At 41.4% G+C, this 24,426-nt stretch overlaps 1 protein-coding gene across 2 annotated transcripts in view; it reads right to left on the bottom strand.

Moving 5' to 3' along the window:
- Positions 1-17,833, bottom strand: part of rarga (retinoic acid receptor gamma a) — a 35,110-nt gene extending 17,277 nt beyond the window's left edge. The window contains exons 1-2 of one of the 2 annotated variants that reach the window (XM_058409686.1): positions 17,404-17,833; positions 7,986-8,257 (exon numbers count right to left, since the gene is read on the bottom strand). In XM_058409686.1, coding sequence (XP_058265669.1) covers positions 7,986-8,142 — 157 coding nt within the window. In that variant the 5' untranslated portion in view covers positions 8,143-8,257; positions 17,404-17,833. Of the gene's footprint in view, positions 1-7,985; positions 8,258-16,647; positions 16,764-17,403 lie in introns of those variants that run through there. The other variant, XM_058409688.1, reaches the window with a different exon arrangement.
- Positions 17,834-24,426: the final 6,593 nt, after the last annotated feature.

The raw sequence follows: 24,426 nt of genomic DNA, 5'->3' as shown, positions 1-24,426 counted from the left end.
AACCATTTACATATATACATACTAAATAATCAAATTTCTAGTATGCAGAAAAAAAAGAATAGCAAGTTATAGCAAGTAGATAGGGAAAAGATTGATTCGTAAAGCTCTCTTCTAATATATGTAAAAAAAAAAAAAAAAAAGAGAGAGAGAGTGGTGAACAGTGATTGGTTGTTGGAAAACAAGATCAGTGATTAGTCTGCTCTCTCAACTCGTATAAGCAGCAGCTGTGACGCGAGCTGGAGATCTGTGTCAAGTGCAGGACAGTTGCTAACATCTGCTTGGATCTGCCACCAGGCTCTTATTAAAAATCTCCTAAAAGGTCTAAAAAGTTGCGAAATCTAGAAACAAACGTGGGCAAGTTAGCAACACTGTACACACGTTAAACATTTGGGGGTGGGGTGGGGGGGTTGTAGACGAGACATTATGAAATAAATAGCTCTGCCAGTGTCAATGCCAATGGCTGTCAGTGTCAGAACAGCTGAGGGAAAGCAAGACCCTCAGCAGGGTTCAAACCAAGCAAACAGCTGAACTTCCAGACTCACTACAACCATCTCACCCTCTTCATCGCAGAAAGTGGTACAGCCTGGACTGCCTCAGAAAAAGGAACCATTTCCTGTCAATCTGTGCTATTGGTTAGCTTCTCTGTATACACGTACAGTCTTTTCAGTCCCGCTCTGCTGTTTCTCACTCGGCGTGTGTGTGTATGTTTAGTCTTTTCACAGGGTACAAAAGAAGCATTTTTCATACTCGTGCACTGGGACTAGTGCTGATTACACTGTTTATTGATCCTGAGGCTCTTGACTTTGTTATGGTTCTCATCTATTTTCTTTAGGTGGCTCTCACACACGAGCAGAGACAGAAAGAGAGGGGAGAGAGACGGAAAAGGGGAGAGAGGAAAAGAAGGGGGGTATGTGTGTGTGGGGGGAGAGGGGGGTGGGGGGGTTTAAAGGGGTTGGTTAATTGCCCTTCTGTTTGAGCTGATACTAAACATCAATTGAGTTGCTTTGCTCCTTCATGTAATTGTCATGTCATAAAGGAAGAGGACGTTAAAAGAACAGATCAAGAAGTGGCACAGTGGAGAGGCTGGTTGCTACACTAATAAAACTTGGCCTTTTTAAGTTTAAGTCATAGACTGCAGTCATACCGCATGTGCACGGGGGTTGCAGTTTTTGGTCTCTTGTTTTTTATTTATTGTCTGTCTCACTTTCTAAATGATGCTCAGAAAAGTGAAGTCATCGTGACGAAATAAGATAATAATAAATGCCAGAGAACGACATTTTCTTGTTGGGTTTCATTTCATATTTGTGTGGAGAGAAATGACTGTGGAACTTCCCCAGTACCAGAAAGTAGTGAGAGTGCTAGCTAGTGCCTTTATCGTTGCAGATTAGACTAATTCATTGCCTGCCATCCATCTTCACTGAAAAGAGACACAAAAACTCAGTCACACACGTTTTCTTCTCTCTCCCTTCCCTAATCGAAGAGTTTTGTTAGGCATAGCTCCTGTACCTGGAGGGAAAAAAACCCGAGTTGGCTCAGACATTTAATCCGCCCTAGCATCGTAGTGCTGTTGACCTGAGCCCCCGCCCTCCCTTTCCTTCCCTGTCCAAAAGGAGTGAACTCCAGGAGAAACCCCCACAGGGCCACTAACTTTTCCCCCCAACTTATCCTGCTCTCCTTTTCTCTCTCATTTGCTTTTTTACCTCATGGCTACTTTGGAAAGAAAGAGTACTTTAGATATCCAACTCTACATATCCGTCTGCCATTTTTTTCCTTTCAAACGTTAAGTCAAAAACGATTCGAAAAAGACAAGACCCAGTTCTTTTTTTTTCCTTTCCTTGCCAAAGACCAGACTCTCCAAGTCTGTCTTCACCCACCCTCAGTCCAGTATTTTCCCCTCCCTTCTCTTTCTCTTTCCCCATCTCGTGTGACAAAACTGCAATGACAAACAGGCCCTGAACTGCAGGAAATCCATCTCACTTAGCTGGCTCTGTCATCTACCCTCGGCAGGCCGGAGACATGCTGCACGCAGACGAGCTGCAGAGCAACGTTGCATTCGGCTCAGGTTCAACTACTGTGCAAGAGAAAAACGGAAAATACACACAAACACATAGATGGATATACAGACACATGAAACATTTACACCATCCAATGAAACAAAGGGCTTGAAAGGGTTAAATGGGTAAAAGTGGAAAAAAACAAATATAATCAACTCTACCTAAGGTTCATGGTGCCATTTCAGTGGGGTTCATAAGATTGACCAAAATGTCAACATCATGTTAAATAAAATACTAGTTCTAAAACAAATTCTAACAGTAAAAATACAAGAATGGTAAAACTGTTAATATATTTCCTAAACTGAAAAGTTTTGTCACCGATTACAAAATTATCACTTAATGCTGACGTACTTCCAGTGTCAAGTGGTTTACTGATTTACACAACAGCCAGTGGTGTAGCAAAGAATTAAGCAAGAGACTTTTGTCAGCTGGGGAGGATTTTTCACCACCCAAGCCTGTTCAGGAGGATATCCTAGACAACGAGATGCTGCGTGTCTTTCGAATTGCTTTGAAAATGTTGTAAGTTTGAGCAGATATGACGGAGAGCCACAGGTTTATCAGTGGGAGGTATCTGACACATCTGAATGTTAGGTGTACAATTTAACTGAATTATTAGTCGACTTCTAAAACTTTTACAGATGGAGAAGCTCAGATGGTGTGCAAAGACCGAATCCCTTTCGAGATCAGCATGATCGGCATTCCGGCCCCAAGAGATGCTTGGAAATGGGAATATTGTGCGCACTGCTTATACATTTTTGCTACAAAGAAGCTCCTAGCATACAGGGAGGGACATAAACATTGTAGAAAGCATTTCATTGGATGAACACAAGACTAATATAAAATGAAAACGATAATATACTCAAAACTTGTTTCCTAGATATTCTACAGTCCCCGGCAGTAACGAACGAAAAAAAAAGATTTCGACTTTAGAAGCTAAATAATTTAGATTCGAATGCGGTTCTGATGTCAAAAAAGGTAAGAGAGATTAAAATGAAAACATTAGACAGGCAAGAATAATCGTTTTGTGCTGTGGATATACCCAGTGTTACACATACTGAATGTGTTAGTATATTTATATAGTTTATAAAACACATTGCCTGAAGTTTGACTTTACTTTTAGTCGACTCATTGTGCTTTAGACCTAAACACACATTTCAAGTTGCCACAGATTTCAAAGCTTCACCAGGGCAAGTCCGCACATGTGGAAGTGCACACCGACCAATTCTCATGACACATAGCGTACCACACATAAAGGCACATATGCCAAGCACATTCCAGAGGGTTTTGTGGGTTTAATAGTGTATATGGAGTGGAGCTTTGTTGATTTTTTGCAAATGAGTGTCTTTTACTTTCCGGTCTCCTGATAACCTTCGTTTTGCGAGACTTTCTCATCAATCAACTAAAACAAGCAAGATGCCGGAAGACACATGTTCAGATCGGAAAGGGTGTGTAATCTCGTGCTGCCATCTGACTCAGGCGAACTTCAGGTGTTGGTTTGGTGAGAGGGTCTTCACGATCAAGAACCAACGCCTCAAGCTTTCTTTCTCACAGTCAGTCCCTGGTGTCTTAATATAAAGCATTTAAAAATGGAAACGCGTACAATTACAAAAGTTTTGCCAAAATCTTCCTCCCCTCCCCCTTTTAAAGACCCACTGCACAAATCCCCGCCCCTGATCTGCCCTCTTCCTGGTCACCATGGTCATACCCTTGTCCTGCACGTCACGCCCGGTTCTGTCCACTGGACACTCAAACACTCCTCCTTCTCCTGATACTTGCCTCTTAATCTTCATCTTTCATCATGCGTAGACAGCAGTGACCCAGTGTTCTCACTACTCAACCTCTTCATCCCACCACTTTTCTCTTTCTCCATCCCACTGGAATGGTGAGATCGACATAGGATATCCAACTGAGGATTGGAGATGTGTTGAAACGAGAAAAATAAGAAACAGAAGTCATTGCTAATAATGATGTGTAAAACTGAAAGGCAGTAGGCGCATGCTCTTGCAAGGCTGTTTTTATCCCTCTATTATGCTCAGACAGCATAAAATCTCTTAAATATACACTGAGCCAAAAAGAATCGAGGCTTAGGAAAATACCGATGGGTGTGAAAGCATAGCAAACAAACCATGAAGGAATCTTCCACCCTGTATGCTTTGCATATCTCTTTATAATTAACATGTGATCTTCAATGTCCTAGATGATGTCCTTCAGGGGTGTGTAGTAAAATGTCAACTACATAGCTTTCACTCTGCATAAAAGTTATCTGTATGAAACATATTAATAGGGTACACTGCCATTCGAATGAAGGTGTTAGTTGCATTTAGTCCTCGCTTCACCTCTACCTAAAAAAAAAAGTCCTTCAGTCTCCTAATCTGTACACAGATCAGCATCCAAACGCTAATGAAACCTGTGAGCTTCAACGTCTTTACTACTACATTGGATTTCTTATTGAAATGGCATTCTGAGTGTGGAAAAAAAAATGCTCTTCTGTTTCCACAAAGCTAGCAGTAAGATCTCAGAAATATTTCAGTATAAACACATGAAATGTGCTTCCCGGTGATTTCTGGTAATGTTCTGGATCAGCACAGGAGATTGAAGTGAATAAAGTTACTCAAGTCCAACTTTTATATCAGTTGCTCCTGGACTCTGGTTTCTTTGTTGTGTTCGTGCCTTAAGCCCAGATGAGGGTGATCCTGAGGGCATTCAGTTCTGGCCACCAACAATGAGGCTGAATCATCTGGAACGTCATGTCTTGATTGCATTGTTTCCTGCTGTAACGATTTATTAGCAAAGACTTCAAAAGGACGGTAAACGGACTGGCGAATACATCAAGGCCCCACGTGCCTGATTCATTCAATATGACATTGAACAGAGTTGTTTACAATAAAGGCTTTTAGCAAAACCGGTCAGCTTCTATTGGGACTTAAGTAGAGAGAATTAAAGCGAAGGTGTAAACAGGAAATAATGGAGTCTTTATGCCTATGAGGAAGTGTCCAGACCTCAAGTATATACTTTACTCTCATTCCATCTCTTGCTCTGTTGCTGACGTTTTTCCTCATTCACTTTCTCATACACACACACACACACACAGAGGCATGCACACATTCAGAGAGCAGGGGCAGCCAAGAGCTGGGCTGAAACCCAATACTTCAAGTGAACTTTTTTAAAAGAATAAATAATCAGGACCAGCGAGCTGTTTGCACTCAGACCCTTAACCGCCACTCTCTTCTAGATTTTCCTCTCCTCTGATTTTTAAACAGTCGTTTTTCAGTGCTCGTTTTCATACAGGCAGAGAACAATTCTTAAAAAGTAACATGTGAGATAGAGAAAGTGTGTGTGGGGGGGGGTGTTTGTGAGACACAAGAAAGTTGCAAATTTCCACTGATTTTTTTTTTTGTTTTTTTAATTAATGTAATTTTCAATTGTGTTGCTGAAACATGAGATATTGTTTTGGTGTGTGTGTGTGTGTGTGTCTTGGTTCAATGTGTCTGATGCATGTGGATTTTTGCGCATAGCAAAACAACTACACTAGCTCTTTCCAGAAGGGGCAGCATTGCACACTTTTTTTTTCTTTCTCAGCAACAAGCTGAAACTAGCACATCATTCCTTCAGGACACTCCACATCCCAGCAGGATTTGCAAAAAAAAAAAAAAAAAAAAAAAAATCAGTAAGGAAAAACTGCAAGTAATGGGAAAGACTAAACAGGACCTTGGCATTGGTGTTACAGCTGATCCCATGGGGGTCTGTACAGATAAATGAAATGAGCTTTTTCAAAACATGCCTCCATTCTGATTGGCTGAAGTTTGCTGGAGCGTTTCGAAGCTTAGTGTAAATGTTATCACATGGAAAGTGTTGCTAATGGGCTTCAAGCCGTTTAAGTAAAGGCCTCCGATTAATGACGGATCAGCATAGATTTGGACACAGGGGGTTATGACAGTGCCACACACACACACACATACACACACAGACACACACACACAAACGACTGTCTATTAGAACTGAGCCCCAAGCTGACATTCACATATGACACACTGCTGAAGAATCTTTTTCATGTGCTCTCCCCCTTATTTTTGTTTATTTTATTAGCCTCCCTCCTTCCTCTCCCTGCTCGTTCTTCCCAAATTCTGTCCCTAACCTATCGAAACAGGCACTGCAGAGAGACATGTGCCAACACCTATGATCTTGAGAGATGCTCGAACCTGTCTACACATCTGCACGCTGTATGCGCAACAAAGCCAAGAGCATGTCTGCACTCTGCAGGCAGTTACACACAAGCCTAAGAAAAAATGCACAACACACACACAGAGTTAGAAACAGGCTCCTCTTTGCACTGGGCCCATTATGAGCCGGGGATTTTTGCTGTCTAGCCAACAGACTGCTTTGACAACAATGGGGAAGCCTGTTAAAGCAACTCCTTCAAAAGTAAACCAGCACTGCGACACTTGTTTTGCCTGCAATGGCACCGTGTCAGTAAAATGACTTATGGCATGTGTGTCTAAAAAGAATGTCAAACTCCATCCAGAACAAAAAGTAAATTGGGGGGTTTGACGCTCGCCCAAACCCCAGACCCCACTGAACTCCTTTGTGGGGCAGCCTGGTAGTTTCATCTCTGAAAAAAATACTCTTTTTTTTGTAATTATCTTAGATGTCTGTGTGAGCCAGGGCTGATTATTTAAATCCACATTTGGCGCGTCAGACTACTATGATGGATTCTCTAGGACCGATTTCTCCACATCCAGACGAGTGTTTTTCCACGATGGCGACTCGGTCTTGGCTGTCCTCATATACAAAGGTGTATGTTTTTAATTTTCAGGAGAGGGAGACAGAGAGGCTCTGTTGGTGTGTTTTCATAGCAGGGTGTGTTCTTGGATTCCGCCACATTAGGAACGTCACCCCCAGGTGTTCAGGCCCTCTCTCTCTCTCTCACACACACACAAACACACACAAACATACAACCTCTCTGTCTGTCTGTGTGTTTCTCTCTCTCATTCTCCCTCTCTCTTTCACACATACCCATCTCCCCCACCTACTTATGTCTCTCTTTCTGTCTTCCCTTCTGTCTTCCCTTCTTTCTTTCTTTCTTTCTTTCTTTCTGTCTTTCTCTATCTCCCTCTCTCAGTCTCTCTCTCTCTCTAAATAAATACCTACTGGATTAGGTTGGCAGCATGAAGGGGGGGGTGCTGGTATTGATTGACATCTGAAAGGCAAGAGCGCTGTCCGGGCATGCTGAAGAGTGAGAGAGACACCGCACCGGGAGAATGTGTGCATGTCTGTGAGACTGTGTGAGGGGGGAAAACTCATTGTCTTTTACTTACTTGTTGCCACCCATAAACTCCCCCAGCAGCCAGATAAGATTTCAAATCACTGTCTTAACTTTTCACCCTAACCACTGCCTCACTGACAGGACCTCCCCCAACCCCCCCATAACCACCCCCTACCCCCCATTTCTTGCCAGAAATTCTCATACACCGCTAATGACACACTCCAGCTCCAAAATAACTTTATAGGTTCGCTTCTTTCACATGGCCAAGATAATCAGTGCTTAAGAAACCTTGTTATTTTTCTGGAATGTCTCAAAGGTTTTGCACAAAAAGCAGTTTTAGTTTAATCGTTACCGTCTTTTCACTTGCTGTTATGGCCATTTTGTGTGCAACAGCGCCCTCTAGGATCTGACTGAAGTTGCATTCATTTTAAAGTTAAAAAAAACTTTTTAATCAGCAGTGTTTCGTTCTCCTCTTTTTTTCCATGCCCTTTAACATGACATTTTGGGGCACCCTGTAAAAGCTAATCTTGCAACCGACTAATGATCTGGACATACTGTTTTAATCATGCTTCACTATGTATAGTCTGAGAGAGAGAAAGAGAGTGAGTCAGAGAAAGAGAGTGAGTCAGAGAAAGAGAGAGAGAAAGAGAGAGAGGGACTGTACTTACACAAGGCTGCCATCTCTTTGGGAAGGTCCGCCCCAAAGCGTCCGAACAGACTGCCATTGGCCATCAGGTCGAAGGGGGAGTGGCTCCGCATAGAGTTGAAGGCAAACGGATAGACGGCGGGCGGGAAGCCGGGCATGTGGCTACGATTGGTGGCCATGGCGACACCGCAGGCCGAGGCTCTGATTGGCTGGCCCTGTGATCCCGGCCAAGCTGCCAGGGTGATGGAGGTTTACTTCACCTGGTGTACTCAGCGCTTCAGTTACTCAGAGGACCTGTACGAATAGAGAGAAAATAGCAAAAAAAAAAAAAAAAAACATAAGCTTTTGATTACAAGAACACCATGAACTAGAGCGTGAGACTCAATAAAACTGTACAATAAATCAAAAGAGGTGAATGACAACTGCTTCTCTACCTGCCAAAAGAGTGTAGAGAGCAGTGTGAGTGTATGCGTGAATGGAGAGGGTTCTGAAGTACAAAAAGTACCAGAGAAAGTAGAGCGCAATAAAAAAGCAAAAAGGGGGGGGGGTGTAGAGGGAGGGGAAAGGAAAATAAGAAAGTGGTTAGGAAAAAGAGAGAGAGAGAGAGAGAGAGAGAGAGAGAGCTCTTGTTCCTGCACTTTTGAAAAGCATCCAGACTTTTGCAGTGCTTCCAGGCTATGCCATATGATTTAAATCACCAGAACTCCACAAGAAAGAACCTCTCTGTTTGTGCTGCCAGGCCAGCTCAGCCCCAGCCAGGCTCCGGGCCCTGAACTGCCCCACTCACCCCAATGGAGAGAGACAGAGAGAGAGAGAGAAAGAGAGAGAAAGCAAGAAAAGTTGAAGGGCAACAAAAAAGGTAGAGCTGCATCTTTGAGGCTGAACTTTGTTGAACTTCTTTTTTTGCCTCTACATCTCTCTCATGCTCTAACCATCCTCTTACTTGCAAACTTTGTGCCGTTTTGTCTGATTTTTGCTTGCCCAGAGTGATTTTATGAGTGGGTGGGGGCCAGCGGCCGAGTCTTTACATGTGGCTTTTTTTCCCCTGTGAATGTACTGAGCCAAAAAAACTGAGTTTTCTGGAAGTGCTGTGGCTTGTGCAGCAGTTGAAGAAAAAAAAAAGAAGCAAGGAACTGGAAATAAACAAGTCTAAAAGGTGACAGGCAACTGAAAGATGTATTGTGTGACAGGAGCAGCTCAAAATCTGGGCACTGGGGGGCACCAGCGATGGGCGTATGCCCTGCAAAGTGGCTACGGCATTCCAAGACACATGGAAAACTGTTTTTTTTTTCTTTTTCTTTCAATCACATGCGCATCACAGAAAAATCAGTTACACACATATGAAAGGAATACGACACACACACACACACACACACACAGAATGATGTAAGATTAAAAAAGATGTGTAGTCTGCAGTAATTTGTGCCATCTTCAAATTTGAAAGCATCAGGCTTCAAACTCTTCTCACTGAGTGCTTTCTTCTCATGGTCTCTAAATATATGTCTCCTGAAAACCTACACACACACACACACCCTCCCTGCATGTCTTTCTGGCTCTTTCTCTTTCAACAGAGCCAGTTAATTACAGCCTACTGCTGCAGGCAGCTTGAAACCGCCACTAATTTAGAGTTCCATTACCGTAAACTGTTCCACATGTGCATCCGCGGCTCAGGCGGCCTCGAGTGGCCACGTCTCAGGAAGGAGCGAGGCGGTGAGGCACCCGCCCCCAGCCAGCCAGCCAGCCACTGCCACAGGGCCTTGCCATCCCTCGCTCTCTCACTCTCCTTTACCCTTTTTTTTCTATCCATCTCTCTCTCGCTCAGAGTCTGTTTTTCATCCTCTCCAGTCTCCTAAGGGCTCCCCGTTTTTCTTTTTTTTTTCAAGCTCCGACGAAGACCGTAGCCTCACCCCCTATTTTTCCCCCCGCGTCTCCCACCCTCGGCCCGACTGCTTATACAACGCCTCGCATGACCCCATAGAACTTTTCCACATGTAACAGATATCATTTGGACGTCGGCGCTTGATGAAAGTGCACATGGCCCAAAGTTCCATGCAGGTGCCTCAGAGACTCGCTCGGTGCAGTGACAGAACAAATGCGTTTTTCTGCACGGTTCTCAAATACGAGGAGAAGAAAGCCAGTCGCAGGGTCCCATCCACAGCCATTACACAATCATTACAAACAGACAATAAGAGATGTGTTTTCTTCACATTTTTAATCAAAGCCAGGAAATGCCTGCTTCAAATTGAATACAGACATTTTTCTTTTCCTGACTTCTGCTAAATGTTTGTGTGGCTTGGAAGTTCAAAGTGATGTTAAAAAGTAACTCAAAACTTTTTATGTTATTATTGGAGCTTTGACATCTAATCAAAATCAAATGGAAAATGGAAAAAAATCATGGCTGTGAGAAGAAAAATATTGTTCTGACACACAGGTTCAAAAACAAAACTATATATATATATATATATATATATATATATATATATGTTTAAAAAAGATTTAAAAAATTATTTGCCATATATATATATATATATATATATATATATATATATATATATGGCAAATAATTTTTTAAATCTTTTTTAAACATATATATATATATATATATATATATATATATATATGTTTAAAAAAGATTTAAAAAATTATTTGCCATTATAATATTGCAATTTCTTAATAAAAGCTGAAATCACCAGCACAAGGAAAACTCAGGAAATTAATCCACAATCAGTGTACAGAATTTTTTTTTTTTGATTTGTTAAATCTTATATTTCTAAAAAGAATTTTTTTATATTCCAGTCTTTTTTTATTCTTCCATTTTTTTAAAGTAATTTTGGTGTGTCCCCTAAAAAAACTTTCAAGCAAGCCATCTTAAAGGGGAACTGAAAAGAGATCCGTGTTTCTAGAATTTTCCCAAAAAACACAGTAATGAATTAATAAAAAAGCTGGCGCCAGTGTGTTTTAATGAGTCACATTGGCTTTTTTTTTTTTACGTGGCCTGCGCTGGGTTTATGGAGCACGGACTGCATGGAGTGAGCTCATTCCCCCCAACACCCTCATCCCAGTCTCTGGCACAGCCCCCTAAGCCCTGGGGCACACACACACACATACACATACATATACATATATATATATATATATATATATATTATATATGTATGTATGTATGTATGTATGTATGTGTGTGTGTGTGTGTATATATACCACAAGCACACATAAGTACATACACATATGGTCTCTTATTACGGCTATATTCTGGCAGACTCCAACACACACACACAAACTCGTTCACCGTGTCTGGCAGCTCCAGTGGACTCGAGGGGCACGCAGCAGGCCCACAGTGTTTGCAGGGATTAAAAGCCCAAGCTGGGACTTTCCACCAACCTCTGCTTTCACTGCTGACTCGGGTTTTGACCAAACTTTTTCGACACATCATTAGACGAGCATGCCGAGGCTTATTAATCCCAGAGAGTCAGAAAAAGACAGAGAAACAGAGAGGAGCTCTGAGCGTGGTCCATGATGCGTTCTGTGTCTACAGTAATGTCACAGGGATGTGATTGATGGTCAGGGTTGGCCTTTGCCTGAGGTGCTGAAAACACAGTGAAAGAGTGTTTTGGAGGGTTGGGTTTTCCGGAGTCGAGTGTCCCTTTTCTTTCAGGATCAGGTGTCGCTCTTACATGGCCATTCTCACATTCTTCCTTCGCTGAAAACAGCCACTTGAGACTTAAGCGCTGGACTGGCCAAGGATGCCACCACCAAGAGAAGGAACAGAGAAAGAGAAAGAGATGATGACGTAGGATGTTAGAAAAAGATGAGGGTGAATAAGGTTTCTTTATATGAACCCTTCTTGCCCTGGTGATAGGACTCGCGGTTTCTGGGGTCACTTCCTACCTCCTCGAGTTCTCTCTTAATATTTCCACTCTATACTCTTAACTATATGGATCATGTACCCAGGCTTTAAATTTCCACATTTGTTTTTCATCAAAGGGACATTCTTATGAGAATGTCTAACCACAGCCTGGAGTCTTGGATTCGTTTGAGTTAAATAAGAGAAAGAGAGAGAGAGAAAACACAAGATGGGGCATACGGTGAAGGTTAAGAAAAAAAAAACACACGAGTGAGAGGAAAACATTTTCCTCAGCATGAAAGATTTTTTTAATCTAAACCATATAAAGGAATGTAGTCAGATTGCTGTCGGTGACTGGCACACTTCAGACTCTTCTCTGACGCTCCACAGAAAGACTTGCCCACTCCTGTTTTCTGTGCTAACACATGCCTCCGATCCATATTGCACAAGATCCGTTAGCTAATTCATCCCAAAACGTGTTTTGCAGAATTCATCTGTACAAAATGAATGCGTTGTTGAGGAATTGTTGGAACCTTTTGTTATTTTTTTGACAAAAATAAATGATATTCAGTTCCTGTGTATGAAACGGCGAACATGTGTGCTGCACAGCAGAGTTTTTTTCATCTGGAGCTCTTGTTGGTAAAACAATCTGTCTCCGTGTTTTGCCAGGAAGACGTTCACATGAGAGCGTGGTGAAATCACACCGGTCTTGTGTGCCATGGCTTCCTATAAAAATGCATGTGGATCCAATTGAATAAAGATGTCTGAATGTGAAGTGTGTTGTGCAAAACATTTTGGCTGCTGCAGAGACGCCCTGAGGCGAAGAGGGGTTCGGGTTGGTCACGAGCTCGGGCAACAAGCGAACATCACAACAAAGTATGGAGGAGGAGCAGGAGCCAGACGAGGCACACCGAACAAAAAAAAAAAAAAAAAAAAAAAAACACACAAGTTTGTTTTCTTCAATTTCCATTTTTTTCTTTCCTTCTGGCTGGTTTTCATTCCTTTTTTCTCACACTTATGTCTGCCTTTTTTTTTTGTTCCCCCACTTTCCTGTATATTTTTGCGCTGCTGAAAAGTGTGATGTCGTCCGTCTCACCAAGACAAAGCAATCCTAACTCGCTGGTGTGTTTAATTCCAAAATAAAATCTCTGACTGGTTCAGCATACTGAAACACAGCTCTGGCATCGGGTGCATATTCTTAACACCCAAAAACACTTTGGAATAACCCCTACTTCGGCCAAAAGGTAACCCGTCACCTGCAGTGCAGAAGCCGTCACCTGAGAATCCGTCATCCTGCAGCGAAGAAGCTGAAGAATTAAATAAATTGTCCTGTAATCACACCCCTGCGTGAGAGATTCTGTTTCTGTCTGCCTCTTCCGAATGCCAATAGGTGTCACAACAAGCAATTTGCACGCTGTATCCGTTTTCACTGTATCCACGTCGGAAGGGAGAGGCTCGCCGCTTGTGTGTGAACATTTCAGACGTCAATTAAATCCTTTCTCCATTACGGAAACAGAAATAAAAAAAATTAAAAAAAGCAAACAGGATGAGCCAGCGTTACGTTTTATACTCGCCACCAGAATTATGTGTGTGTCATGCCATGGCAGCTGGAACAGAGGGAGGGATGGAGTGTGAGGTGACGAGACGGACCGAGGAATGAAGCAGGACCGAAGCCACTGACATGACATTAGTGTTCCATGATGTGATGCTGGACCTCAGGAGGGGAAAAAGAGAGCAGTGGAGGGAGGATAGCAGAACTGGGGGGATAATTAAACGAGTCTTTAAAAACAGAGGAGAAATGTATTATTAGGACAAATTACTTAAATGTGAAGGACGGCTAACAAGGCTAAGCTTCCTTGTCATGTCTTGCCTTGTCTTGATATTTTGTCCGTCATTCATCTGGGATTTTTAAGCAAAAGCAGGAAATGAAAAATGCTGTTATGTTTTACTAAAATAGCTGGTTCATGTCAGAGATGTTAAAACGTTTAGGTAACGTTCTAGCTAGTCAGGCTACACTAACGTTAGCTAGCTAGCAATCGTAAGCAGCAAACATCCAAAGTTAGCTGCTTAATAGGAATTGAGCTATTTCAGGCATTAGAATTTGATTTGGACTTATGGTTTATCTATGGTTCTGACTCCGGCTCACTCTACTTTGAATCTCTTTAATCTGCTTAACGTCAAGGATGTGAGCGTGTGAGAGACGACTGTGAGGGGCTAAACGTTCCTGGGAAATCCAAAAAGCTTCACCTCTGACTTTATTTAGATAAATTCTGAATTTTTTTGAGATTTGACATTACATTTAGTGTTCTGATTTTATTTAAATCTCAAAAACGAGAATATGTTTTAAAAGTAGAGGCTTGGGCTGATTTTTTTTGTAGCACTGAATACTCTTTAGGTTTATTCTCCACCAGAGCTAACATATTTCAGCCTCAGCAGTGATTGAGAAGGAGCGTGTGAAATATAATCGATAATTTCTTTTTAAAATGTCTTTGGCGAAGAAACTACGAGCAAGTTGTGAAGATATGCCTCTTCCAATCAAAGAACAAATTACACTAAAGGACGAATAAGGATATTAAGTTTTTATCTACCTTGGTTTGAAAAAAATCATGACAAATCAGGAAACCATCAATTAGTTTGTGTGCTTAACAGTGAGACTCTTTGCTACATGACTCAACCCCAGAATAGTGATAATTGTCAGTTACTGACAGCTTGTAGCATATTTTTAGTCTGCCCATCAACACCGTGACCAGAAATCACTTACTAAATCCACCCTGATGGCAATGGATCAAAAACACAGGCATAGACTAAAAAAAAGTCACGATTGAGCTGGTCTTTGTGCTAGCTGTTTCATACAAGCCCGGATTATTTAATCAGACAATTAGGCGTCTCTAGTTACAGTAGCCCATGAGTATAAACACACACACACACACTATATGCACATTAATATAAGTCCTAACATGCACGCAAGCACACGCAGGCAGCGAAAAAAAAAAGAAAAAAAAGAACTTCAAACAGCAGATGTTCATCTTTCACACAAACACACACAGACATGCGCACACGTCGCCTGACACACAAAGCGTTACATACACACGTCCTTACACACCTGCAAAAATATACAGGGGGAAATAGTGATCTGACGGCTTCCTACGTAATTATAGGGTACAGAGAGCCATGTTCCCTAGCTCCCTTCCCCATCTCTCATTTTGCCCTTAAACCACCTGTCTGGATCCTCCCTGATGGTTGCACTTCATTGGCCTGAGAAAGAATTCTTGACAGATGAAAAAAAACGAGATGAGACCCTCACGCAGTGGGGTGGTCTTGCTATAAAACACTTCCTCCTAAAACACTAAAAAAGAATCCTTGCGTTGAAATTATTTCTTTCATGCGTCGGCACTTGGACGAGACCAAAACACCCTTTTCTAGAAGAAAGCGAAACTGTTCTTTTATAAGTGTGGAACTTATTTACTTCAGAATGTTAATGTTAAAAATATTCACATCATCCAATCTTTTCCATCAACTACACAAAAAAAATTGGACCTTCATTAACCAACCACAAGCGAATAAGAATAACAGCTCCAATTATAGTGATATATATAACTAATTTCTCTCTCTCTCACACACACACACACACACACACTTCTTACTTACTACACACATTTCTGAGGACCTTCCAATAACATAATCATTAATGCAGTGCTACACCTAAATCTAACTCCACTCTTTTGGTACTATCAGTAACCAACAGGAAACCTTTCGATTTTTTTTAGCATTAAATATATAAGGTGTTTTTTTAACCAGCTTTACTTGAAAGGACCAAACAAACATCCCCCAAGATCAAACTGTCAGATATTCGTAGAAATATGGCCACTATCACATATAACTTAGTAAATACATGTGTCTAGACTTTTAAAAGTGAATTATTTAACAAAGAGGCTGTTTGTCTAGGTAATATATATATATATATATATATATATATATATATATATATATATAAAAATACACACATGCGTATCACACACACACAGACACAAACAGCATAATAAGCATCCTACTCATTGTTTCTTTGACGCCAGCGGAAATGAATGGATGCAATTGACGATGCTATATTTAATCTGTTTATTCACAATCAGCTGAGGAATGTCTGCTGCTCCATTAAGCAGGGGTGAGAAGGTACATTACAACTCAGGCCTGAAACATGGTGGAACGTGAATATCAGGTTTGACAATAGTTTGTTTTTCTTTGTGACGGTCCCTTTTTTGTCCCCGCTCGTGTAAACTCGTGGTTAATCTGAAGAGATGTAAACAACTCGGAACTGAGAAACTTGGAGGCATTCTAGCTATAAAAGGTAGGGCCTGATCACGTGTGTGTGTGTGTGTGTGTAGCTAAATTGATGGCTGTCTTGTTTGCAATTTGTTCATGTCTCAGGCTCCTCCTCAACCCAGATTGTTCCTATCGTTGTGTCACACATTCAAAATAACCATGGAGTAGGCCTGTGTGAAATACCAACATTCACTATTTGACTATATGACACATCGCAAGCACTCGACAAGACGAGCTACTGATAAATTAAAAAGCAAATCTTTGATCAAGCTTCAGTTACATAGAGCAGACTGGCACATAACGCAATCACCTCTAACTTGACTGGCATGTAACCTGTCACAGTTAACAGCCAGATATGTAGTTTTCTGGGAGGTCATAACAAATAAGTTAAACCTTTACTAAAAATCACTGAATCAATAAAAGGCAAATTTCACAATGACAAACAAATTGAGACCATTTCAATTCAGTCTTTTCTCAAAAGCAATAACGCCAACCTATACGTTTACGTTACAAGTTATACCTGTAGAGGTCCGGCTTATCGGGTGACATCAAAAATCCCAGTGGCGCCACATGGTCATGCACTAACGCTCCCAAGTGTCTGTCTTAGCAGTTTTGCGCACACTGTGTCTCTCGGAAGTTGTGCAACATGACTCAGGTGCCGAGGAACCTGCTCACCTGGCTGCGTGTGCAGTCTGTTTCGCCAGCGAGACTGACAGGATGACAATGGAGGTGAGATTTACAGACATTCCACAATCACTGAATGCTTTACAGACGCAAATAGAAGCAAAGCGACGGCTGTTTAAAAACAAACACATGTTTAGAAAGGTCCCTTCACAGCCAGTACAAACATGCAAATGCCGATAGTATCCTTTTTCACACATCGGGATGATGTATTACTTTTGCCTTTTTTTTTTGTTAAAAGGGTATAAAAACTTTCAGGACAATTGAACACAGATTGAGTTAACAAATACAATTATTTTGATATGCACACATGGAATGAAATCAAAGAGTGGAAAGCTATATTTGTACCGGGAGCTCGTCCCAGACTATGGAAACTGTGATTGGTTTTCTCTTTTCCCTTTACTCACTTTCTCAATCTCTGTCTTCAATTAAGGCTGACAGCGGTATCGGCTCAAGCTGCACTCAAAAATGCCTTTCTTTCCTTTTTCGAGCTCTCGCAGCAGAAAAGAGAGAGGAAGTCCAGGGAAAAAAGAAGAAGAAGAAAAAAAAACAAACAAAGGCATTGTTTAGAAAGTGTCCTGAGAGCCAAACTCACCCACTTGCGCGCAGCTCCAGCCGTTGTAGAAACTTTCCCAGCTTCACCCAGGATGAAGGAGGAGACAAGAGTGCGTGAGGAGAGGAAGCGAGTGCGAGTGCGCTCTTCGTCCGTCCAGGTCCCTTTAGCTGCAGAGGCAGAGCACAAACCAACTCACCAACTCGTTTCTGTCTCGTTCTTTCTTCTTTCTCCCTCCCTCCCTCCTTCCCTTTCGTTTCTTCCTCCCTCTCTTTCCACAGGCACACACTCCCTGTGGCTCTCGGTGAGAAATAATTAGGCTCTGTGAATCATAAATGTAGCCTGGGTCATGTGACTTTTAAATAAACAGCACATTTTTTGACAAGACACAAAATGTCTAGACGGGAGAAAAGAGAGACCTACGTTTCTTACTCTGTCTCCTAAGTCTCCTTTTTTCTTTTTCTTTCTTTTTCCCCCCTCCCTCTCTTCTCTTCTCTCTCCGTCTGTCTCTCTCTCTCTCTCTCTCTCTCTCTTGTTTTCTTCACCTCAATCTCCCTCTGTCGGAGAAACTGACAAACACTGAACAATGGCTGATTTTCGGATGGCAATAAGGAACTCATTTAGAAGTGCTGCACAGAGTCAGAGCTGACTGAAGCCTCGGGGTGTTCCTCCCCCTCCGTCATACGATTCCAGCATAGTATTCCACCAACACCAGCTACAAACACCATATCCTGTAGAGGAAACCAGGGGCTTAAATGCAGGGTGTCCGCTGGGTATTATTGTACAATATGCACAACATATTTGGATTAAGACGTGAAATAGAATAGGGTTAGGCAGAGGTAACAGTTGACAAAAAACATACAATTTATATGGTTCAACTCAAAGCTTTTACACATAGTAACAATCATCCAAGAAAAATTTTCTTTCACTGATATTGAGGATCGTCTTAAAGTAAACCTCAAGTTGTGAAATTGAGATAAATCCGAGTTATCCAAAAGAATAAAGAAGAAGAATAAAGAGCAATGTCATTATTACCGATCTTTATATTTAAGACTACAGAATATGAACACTGAATACTTTCTGAGTTGTTTCCTTTCCTCTATCAGTTACCATCTAATTTCCATCTCAGTGGAAAAGACTATAGCAACTAATTTGCTAATATTAACTGGCTTTATTTAACTAGATGAGCCTGTTTTCTTTGCTAATGCCAGGTTAGACTGGCATCGTTTCCAGTCCCTAATGTAATTATGACTATAATAGTCCAATTCTAGCTGATATGAATGAATTGCAGAATATTTTACTTCTGATGAATTCACTATCAACATGAGTAAAATTAGTCATGTGTGTGGTGCATGACCAGCTCTGAGGGGGGACAGCACCTTATATTAGTCACAGGCAAACATCCATAGAGAACTGAAGCTTTTTGACCCCCCCCCCCCAAACAAAATTCAGAGATGAAGTTTATTGATTTAATCAGTTAAAACATTCACTTTAGAATTGTTTAATACATGAATTCATTTAAAAGTAGAACCTTTTTCACTGGATTCTAATACACTGCATAGCCTCATGGCAAAAAATACCCATAACTTTCAATGTATCAGCATTTATTCAAGAATAAAAGACTATGAGAATTTCCATAATTTATAATATACATTTGATGCACACAGGTACACAAATCTTTTTCACTCACTTTTACAGATGAAAGGACACAGGAAGTCCCCTCACTGGTACAGTGGCAAGGGTGTGTCTGCATATATGCCACTCTCTGTATGAGCTCATATGGTTTAGATCTGTACTGGGTGTAGATTGTGCTCGATGGGCTGTTTGTGGTTCTGGGTGTATGCCCTTGGCTGTTCCTGAATCCGATGTTCTGAAATGAATTTTGGTTAAAACCCCAAAACCTCATTGCAGAGACACACCTTAACTAGTTCCCCTTTCATAGTGCTACCTCTTGTGTGCCCATCTCATGGGGCCAGAATGGGGCAGGAAAGCTCTTGGCAAAAAAATAAAAAAATTTTTTTTTTTTTTTTTTTTTTTAAAGATTACCCTTCTTTGATTAGTCTGTCTTCTATAAAAAACGTACAAGACAAAAGACATACTGGGTCACAATTGTATGTTACTTCATTCCAAATTATATCAAAAAGATTTGGAGTTTATACTTTAGTTTTTACATCTGAAAGATTATAAATCAGCTGTTCAGTTGACCAGTGATGGCGCAGGAACTGCAATTCAAAAGGTTACAGATGGTTGGCTTTGTGCGTCTCAGAGGAAGCGCTCGCCTTCCCACTTGGTAGCCGTCATGTGATGGGTAGAACTAGCTAGCTGGTGGAAATGGAATAAACTGAAGGAAAAACAGGGGGAGAAACCTCCACAAAAAATGTAGACTGCATCTGAAAAAATGTGGATTGAAACTGGCAACATCATTGTTGGACTGGTGCGTCACAGGGCAGGCAATCAGAAGCATGTGTGGATGATTTTTTAATAAGAAAATTATTTATTGTTGATGTGTAATTCTTTTTAAAGCAGGCCATCTTTTGTGGAACGTTTAGAGTTCACATTCTAGTCAATGGCTAGAAAAACGAACAAAAGAAAGTGTTCCGTTGCTAATTTTCAGGTACTCTCATATCTAAAGCCTTCAAGTAAGAGGAGAACGGGGGAAAAACTATTGACAATTATTTGGAAGACAACAACCATGTCTAGATTATTATAGATTATGGACTGCTAGTCCTTAATCTACTTTAAAATCAGAAAAACAGGCTGCACTGACAGTGATGCAATAAATATGATTTGTTCTGGAGATGGTGATGGTGGTGGAGAACGTCATTGTGCGAGATTGAACTATTGAAACAGGAGTATACATCTGATGTGTGTAAGAAAGACAAAGCTAGCACATTTGGTCAGATCAAGATGAGTTTGTGTGTTAGTGCAGAAACCTCGTTGCTCAATTGTGGCCTTGTGGCAGTTTGCAGTCCAGTGGTTGTAAACCTCAAATTCCTACATGCAGAATGACACACCCAAAATAGATCTGATGGTAAATAATGTATTTTTAAAAACTTTGGTAGAACTTTTGGCTATTAAAATCTATGTAACAAACCATAAAGTTTTCCCTTGTAAAGCTACGTCTCACTATTCAGCGATCCTCAATCCATTACACCAAAAGGCAAATAAGTGAGAATGGTGAAGATAAATTTGTACAGCCATTTGTCTATAAAGAAATCTGATATTGGTACTTTTCCGTCTAGTTGGAATACTCCGCAGCATTGCCCAGGCTTTCCAGTCACTACTCTACACTAACCCCCATCTACAACATTGGATCAAATTTCACTAAATCATGCTAAATTCAAACCTCACTCTAAATAGATGAGTGAAAATGACCTTTCAAATCCTGTGATCCAAGTTGTTAAAAAAAAAAAAAAAAAGCAACAAAAAAAAGCAGCTTTAAGTTTCCAAATTTCAGTTTGGAAAATCCTTTAAATCATCTTTAAAGCCGTTATTAGCCTCGCAGAATAATTTCTTGATTATGTATAAAGATAGAGAATGTCAATGAAACTATGTTACACAAAAAACTGAACAGAAACCAGACAACACTAGTTTTATATGGAAACATTAAACTGAGGACTTGTGTAGCTAATTACAGAAGTGTAATCGGTTACAGAATGAACCGTCTTTCTAAAGAGTCTAAGACCTGCTGTTTTGAAAATGCTTTTACATAATACTCTATTTATCTGACTTGAAATCTCAGGCAGTAATAAGGCAACCGCAGCGATGTTGGCATCAGAATGTAGTCAACAGGAAATGTTCAACGTAGCCACACTTCACGGGGAGTTTCTCCACTACTTTCTAACGTTACATTTGGGTAGCGCTTTCAAAATTTCATTCAGATTTGATGCATTCTGAGTAATAAGTAATTCTACACACCTCATACTAAACCTAAAAATCACAGACAGGCAAAAACCGACATTTATAGCCATGTGGCTTTAAAAGAAAGGCACTAATTACTAGACACTCACTATAGATCTTCTATTTAATTCTGTAATCTTATTGCATATGTTGAATTTAAGGCCTAATGTGTATGAGCAAGTGTCTACATCAGTGTGTGTGAGTGAGTGTCAGTAGCAGCCAAGTAGTAGAAAGGTCAGAGGTTAGCAGTGTTTGTGTTTCGGAGTCAGTGGAGTGTGCTGGAGGCTGAGATTTATGATCCGTGTGTCAGGGAGACTGCCGAGTGCAGGATAATGAAGACAGATCAGACTGCTATCTCCAACCACCCCCCATTCATTCTCTCCCTCTCTCTCGCTATACCTCCACTTCTGTGTAAAACATTCAGCTTCGGTGTGCTTCCTGTATGACTGTTAACGTTCTCTCTGTGTTCCAGTTCTCGACTCTTCTTAACCACCTCCATGTTCCTGTCAGGCTATCCATCTCTTTTGCTTGTTCCAACTACCTCTAACTGTGCAGACTGTCAATTATGTGAAGTGATGTTATTAAGGACAAACGACATAGCTAAGAGTCATTTGCATTCCTCAAATAAATTTTGCAATTGAGGAAGCTTAAGGTGGTGAAATATGTTTTTTACATTTAGAGCTATCAAATATATAGCTTCATTTGCGTTCAGTTCGAGTTCCCTGTGTTCTCTATGGTACTCTCCATTTCTTCAGTCTTCCTGTCGTACCCTCTGCCTCCCTCTCACCTACTAATAGCCTCTTCATTACATCAGGGTCACTTCCCACTCTGTGAATTGACACCAACCCACAGCGATGCCTTCTGGCATCTTTCACCCTGTGACTGCATTGACATAGCCTGCTTCACACATTGCCCCCCTGGATAGTTAGCATGGGTGCATGAGTTTGGAACAGGAAAACTGTCCCTACGAAGACGAAGGAGTATTTATTTGCATCCAAGACGACAACGACGGCCTGGAAAGCAAACGGAAAAAAAACCTGGAAAACGGCTGGAAACGAAAAATAGACGGAGGTTGTGACAAATTTCTAATCAGGACCGCCGTGCCTGTAATGAGCTCACTATTTCCTCGTGTTTTGATTGATGTCATGTGAAGTTGTGCCACACCAGGATGTGTAGAGGACACAAGGCAGGCGTGCATGACAAATAACGCATACACATAAGCAAGAAAATAACACACAAACACAAATAAACTGAACCCACCCAGCAGTCTCACTTCATCTCCCTCACTTACGCATGGTTTCAAACTTAAGACGTTCATCCTGAGAAGTCAAGGGGCTCATTCATACTGCCTGGCAAAATGCACACTTTCAGAATCCAGCTGTCATGAAGTAAAAACATACACACCAAAAAGTAACAGAGGAGGCATTGGAAAATGGAAAATGAACTCCAAAGGGGGGGGGGGTGGCTATTTATACCACATACCATGCACACAGGTTAACGTCAAATATAATTTCACAAAATCACCTCATTTTGTATTTGTGCCAAAATATGTGTATTACTGTATGGTGTTGTAGAGGGTGTGTTTAGCCTGAAAAGTGGTTGGAAGGATGGAAGGGGTGCAAAAACATATCAAGGGTGCCAACAATTACATTTAAATAAAAATAAATTCAAAAAAAGTGAATGGCCCTCCTGTCTCTATAATCAGCCAATGATGTCACTATGAACCTTCTCTGAACTCACCGTTATTTTTTTATTTTTTTTGCATTCGCTTTTCTCCCTCTTTCTTTGCCTCCTAGTTTTTTTCCACCTCTCCCTTTCGCCCTCACTAGAAGACCTCACTCTTGCCTGAACTCTTTCTCCAAAACCGCACTCTTTTTCCCCCTATTTTCGCTTGCTGTTTTTCTCTCCGAGTTTGCTTCATAACACGCCCACTCTCATGCGCATGCGCTCTCAGGCCTAGCGCGCGCTCGCCCGCCCTCTCTCTCTCTCTCTCTCTCTCTCTCGCGCGCTCTGGTTGCTCTAATTGAATCACCGCACGTGAAGCGCGTTGCCAAAAGTACCAGGATGTTCTCATTAAACCTGGACTTTGTTGAAGCAGCAGCACGAAGGCGAGAGGAGGGGGAGGGTTAAAAGAGAGAAAGAAAAAAGGAGAGCGCGAGCTATTTAGTTGGGGGGGGGGAGCAGCCTGTTCAACATGTGGAAGTGATTCTGTAATTACGGCAAATCTGCGAGCGCCAGAGGAAAGGTCGTCTTTTCCATGCCTCCTCCTCCACAAATAAAACTCCCCCTTGTGTAGCAAAAATGGCACGCTCTCAAGACACTTACCATTCAAAGCTACACATACACACACAGCAGGCTGCCGTAAAATGAACTGGTATCAGAGAGACTCTTTGTTCGAGCCAATAATGATTTCAGCCAGTAGGCAATTCAACAAGAACGCACTGATTGTAGCCTTAAGAAGCCGTAAATCACAAAGAATCCAAATCCATTCCTCTAATTAAAAACACCGCTTTTTCAGTTTCACAGCTTGCCATTACTCACTCATCCCACTCACTGAACGCATCCAAACCTCCGGCCCAACAGCGTCAGCAGACATGGCATCTGTTAAAACTCAGAACAACCCTGCATAAAGCTAAAATATGAAAAAATGTAGAGAGAGAGAGAGAGACAGATGGCAGACGTGACTGACACTGATGGGTGACTACCTCGCCGGAGGCCCAAGGTGATTTTTCTGTGTGTTGGCAGCATCTCCTGTTCGATTCCCAAACACCGCGCGCGCACACTATAATTACCGGCCTGTTCTGCCATAACATGCTCTTCTCGCTGCATATGTCGCCCACAGTTATAGAGCTTCGTAACTGCTGACTGCAGCACGAATTTTATCACGCCCAATTAATCCTGCCAACGCTCAAAACACTACATAAACAAGAGTCTGAATCCTTTGTGTTCGAGTTATATTCCTTCTTTGTATCACTTCACTCGTCATGTCATCATAAACTACTTTGCTTAATTTTACAACATAGAAAGATTTCGCACGCATACTTGAAACGTTTAGCAGTAGGCCTTTATCGCGATTTCTCACTCTGTGATTTAAAACAGGTGTTTTCTGGTCGCCAAATTACCTCCACAGCCAATCACACGCCTGTGAAGTTTCGCGTAAATGAT

This window comes from Hemibagrus wyckioides, linkage group LG15 (assembly GCF_019097595.1).
Source record: "Hemibagrus wyckioides isolate EC202008001 linkage group LG15, SWU_Hwy_1.0, whole genome shotgun sequence".
NCBI lineage: Eukaryota > Metazoa > Chordata > Actinopteri > Siluriformes > Bagridae > Hemibagrus > Hemibagrus wyckioides.
The sequence above is the reverse complement of the archived record's forward strand: the minus strand, read 5'-3'. Positions and strand labels throughout refer to the sequence as shown.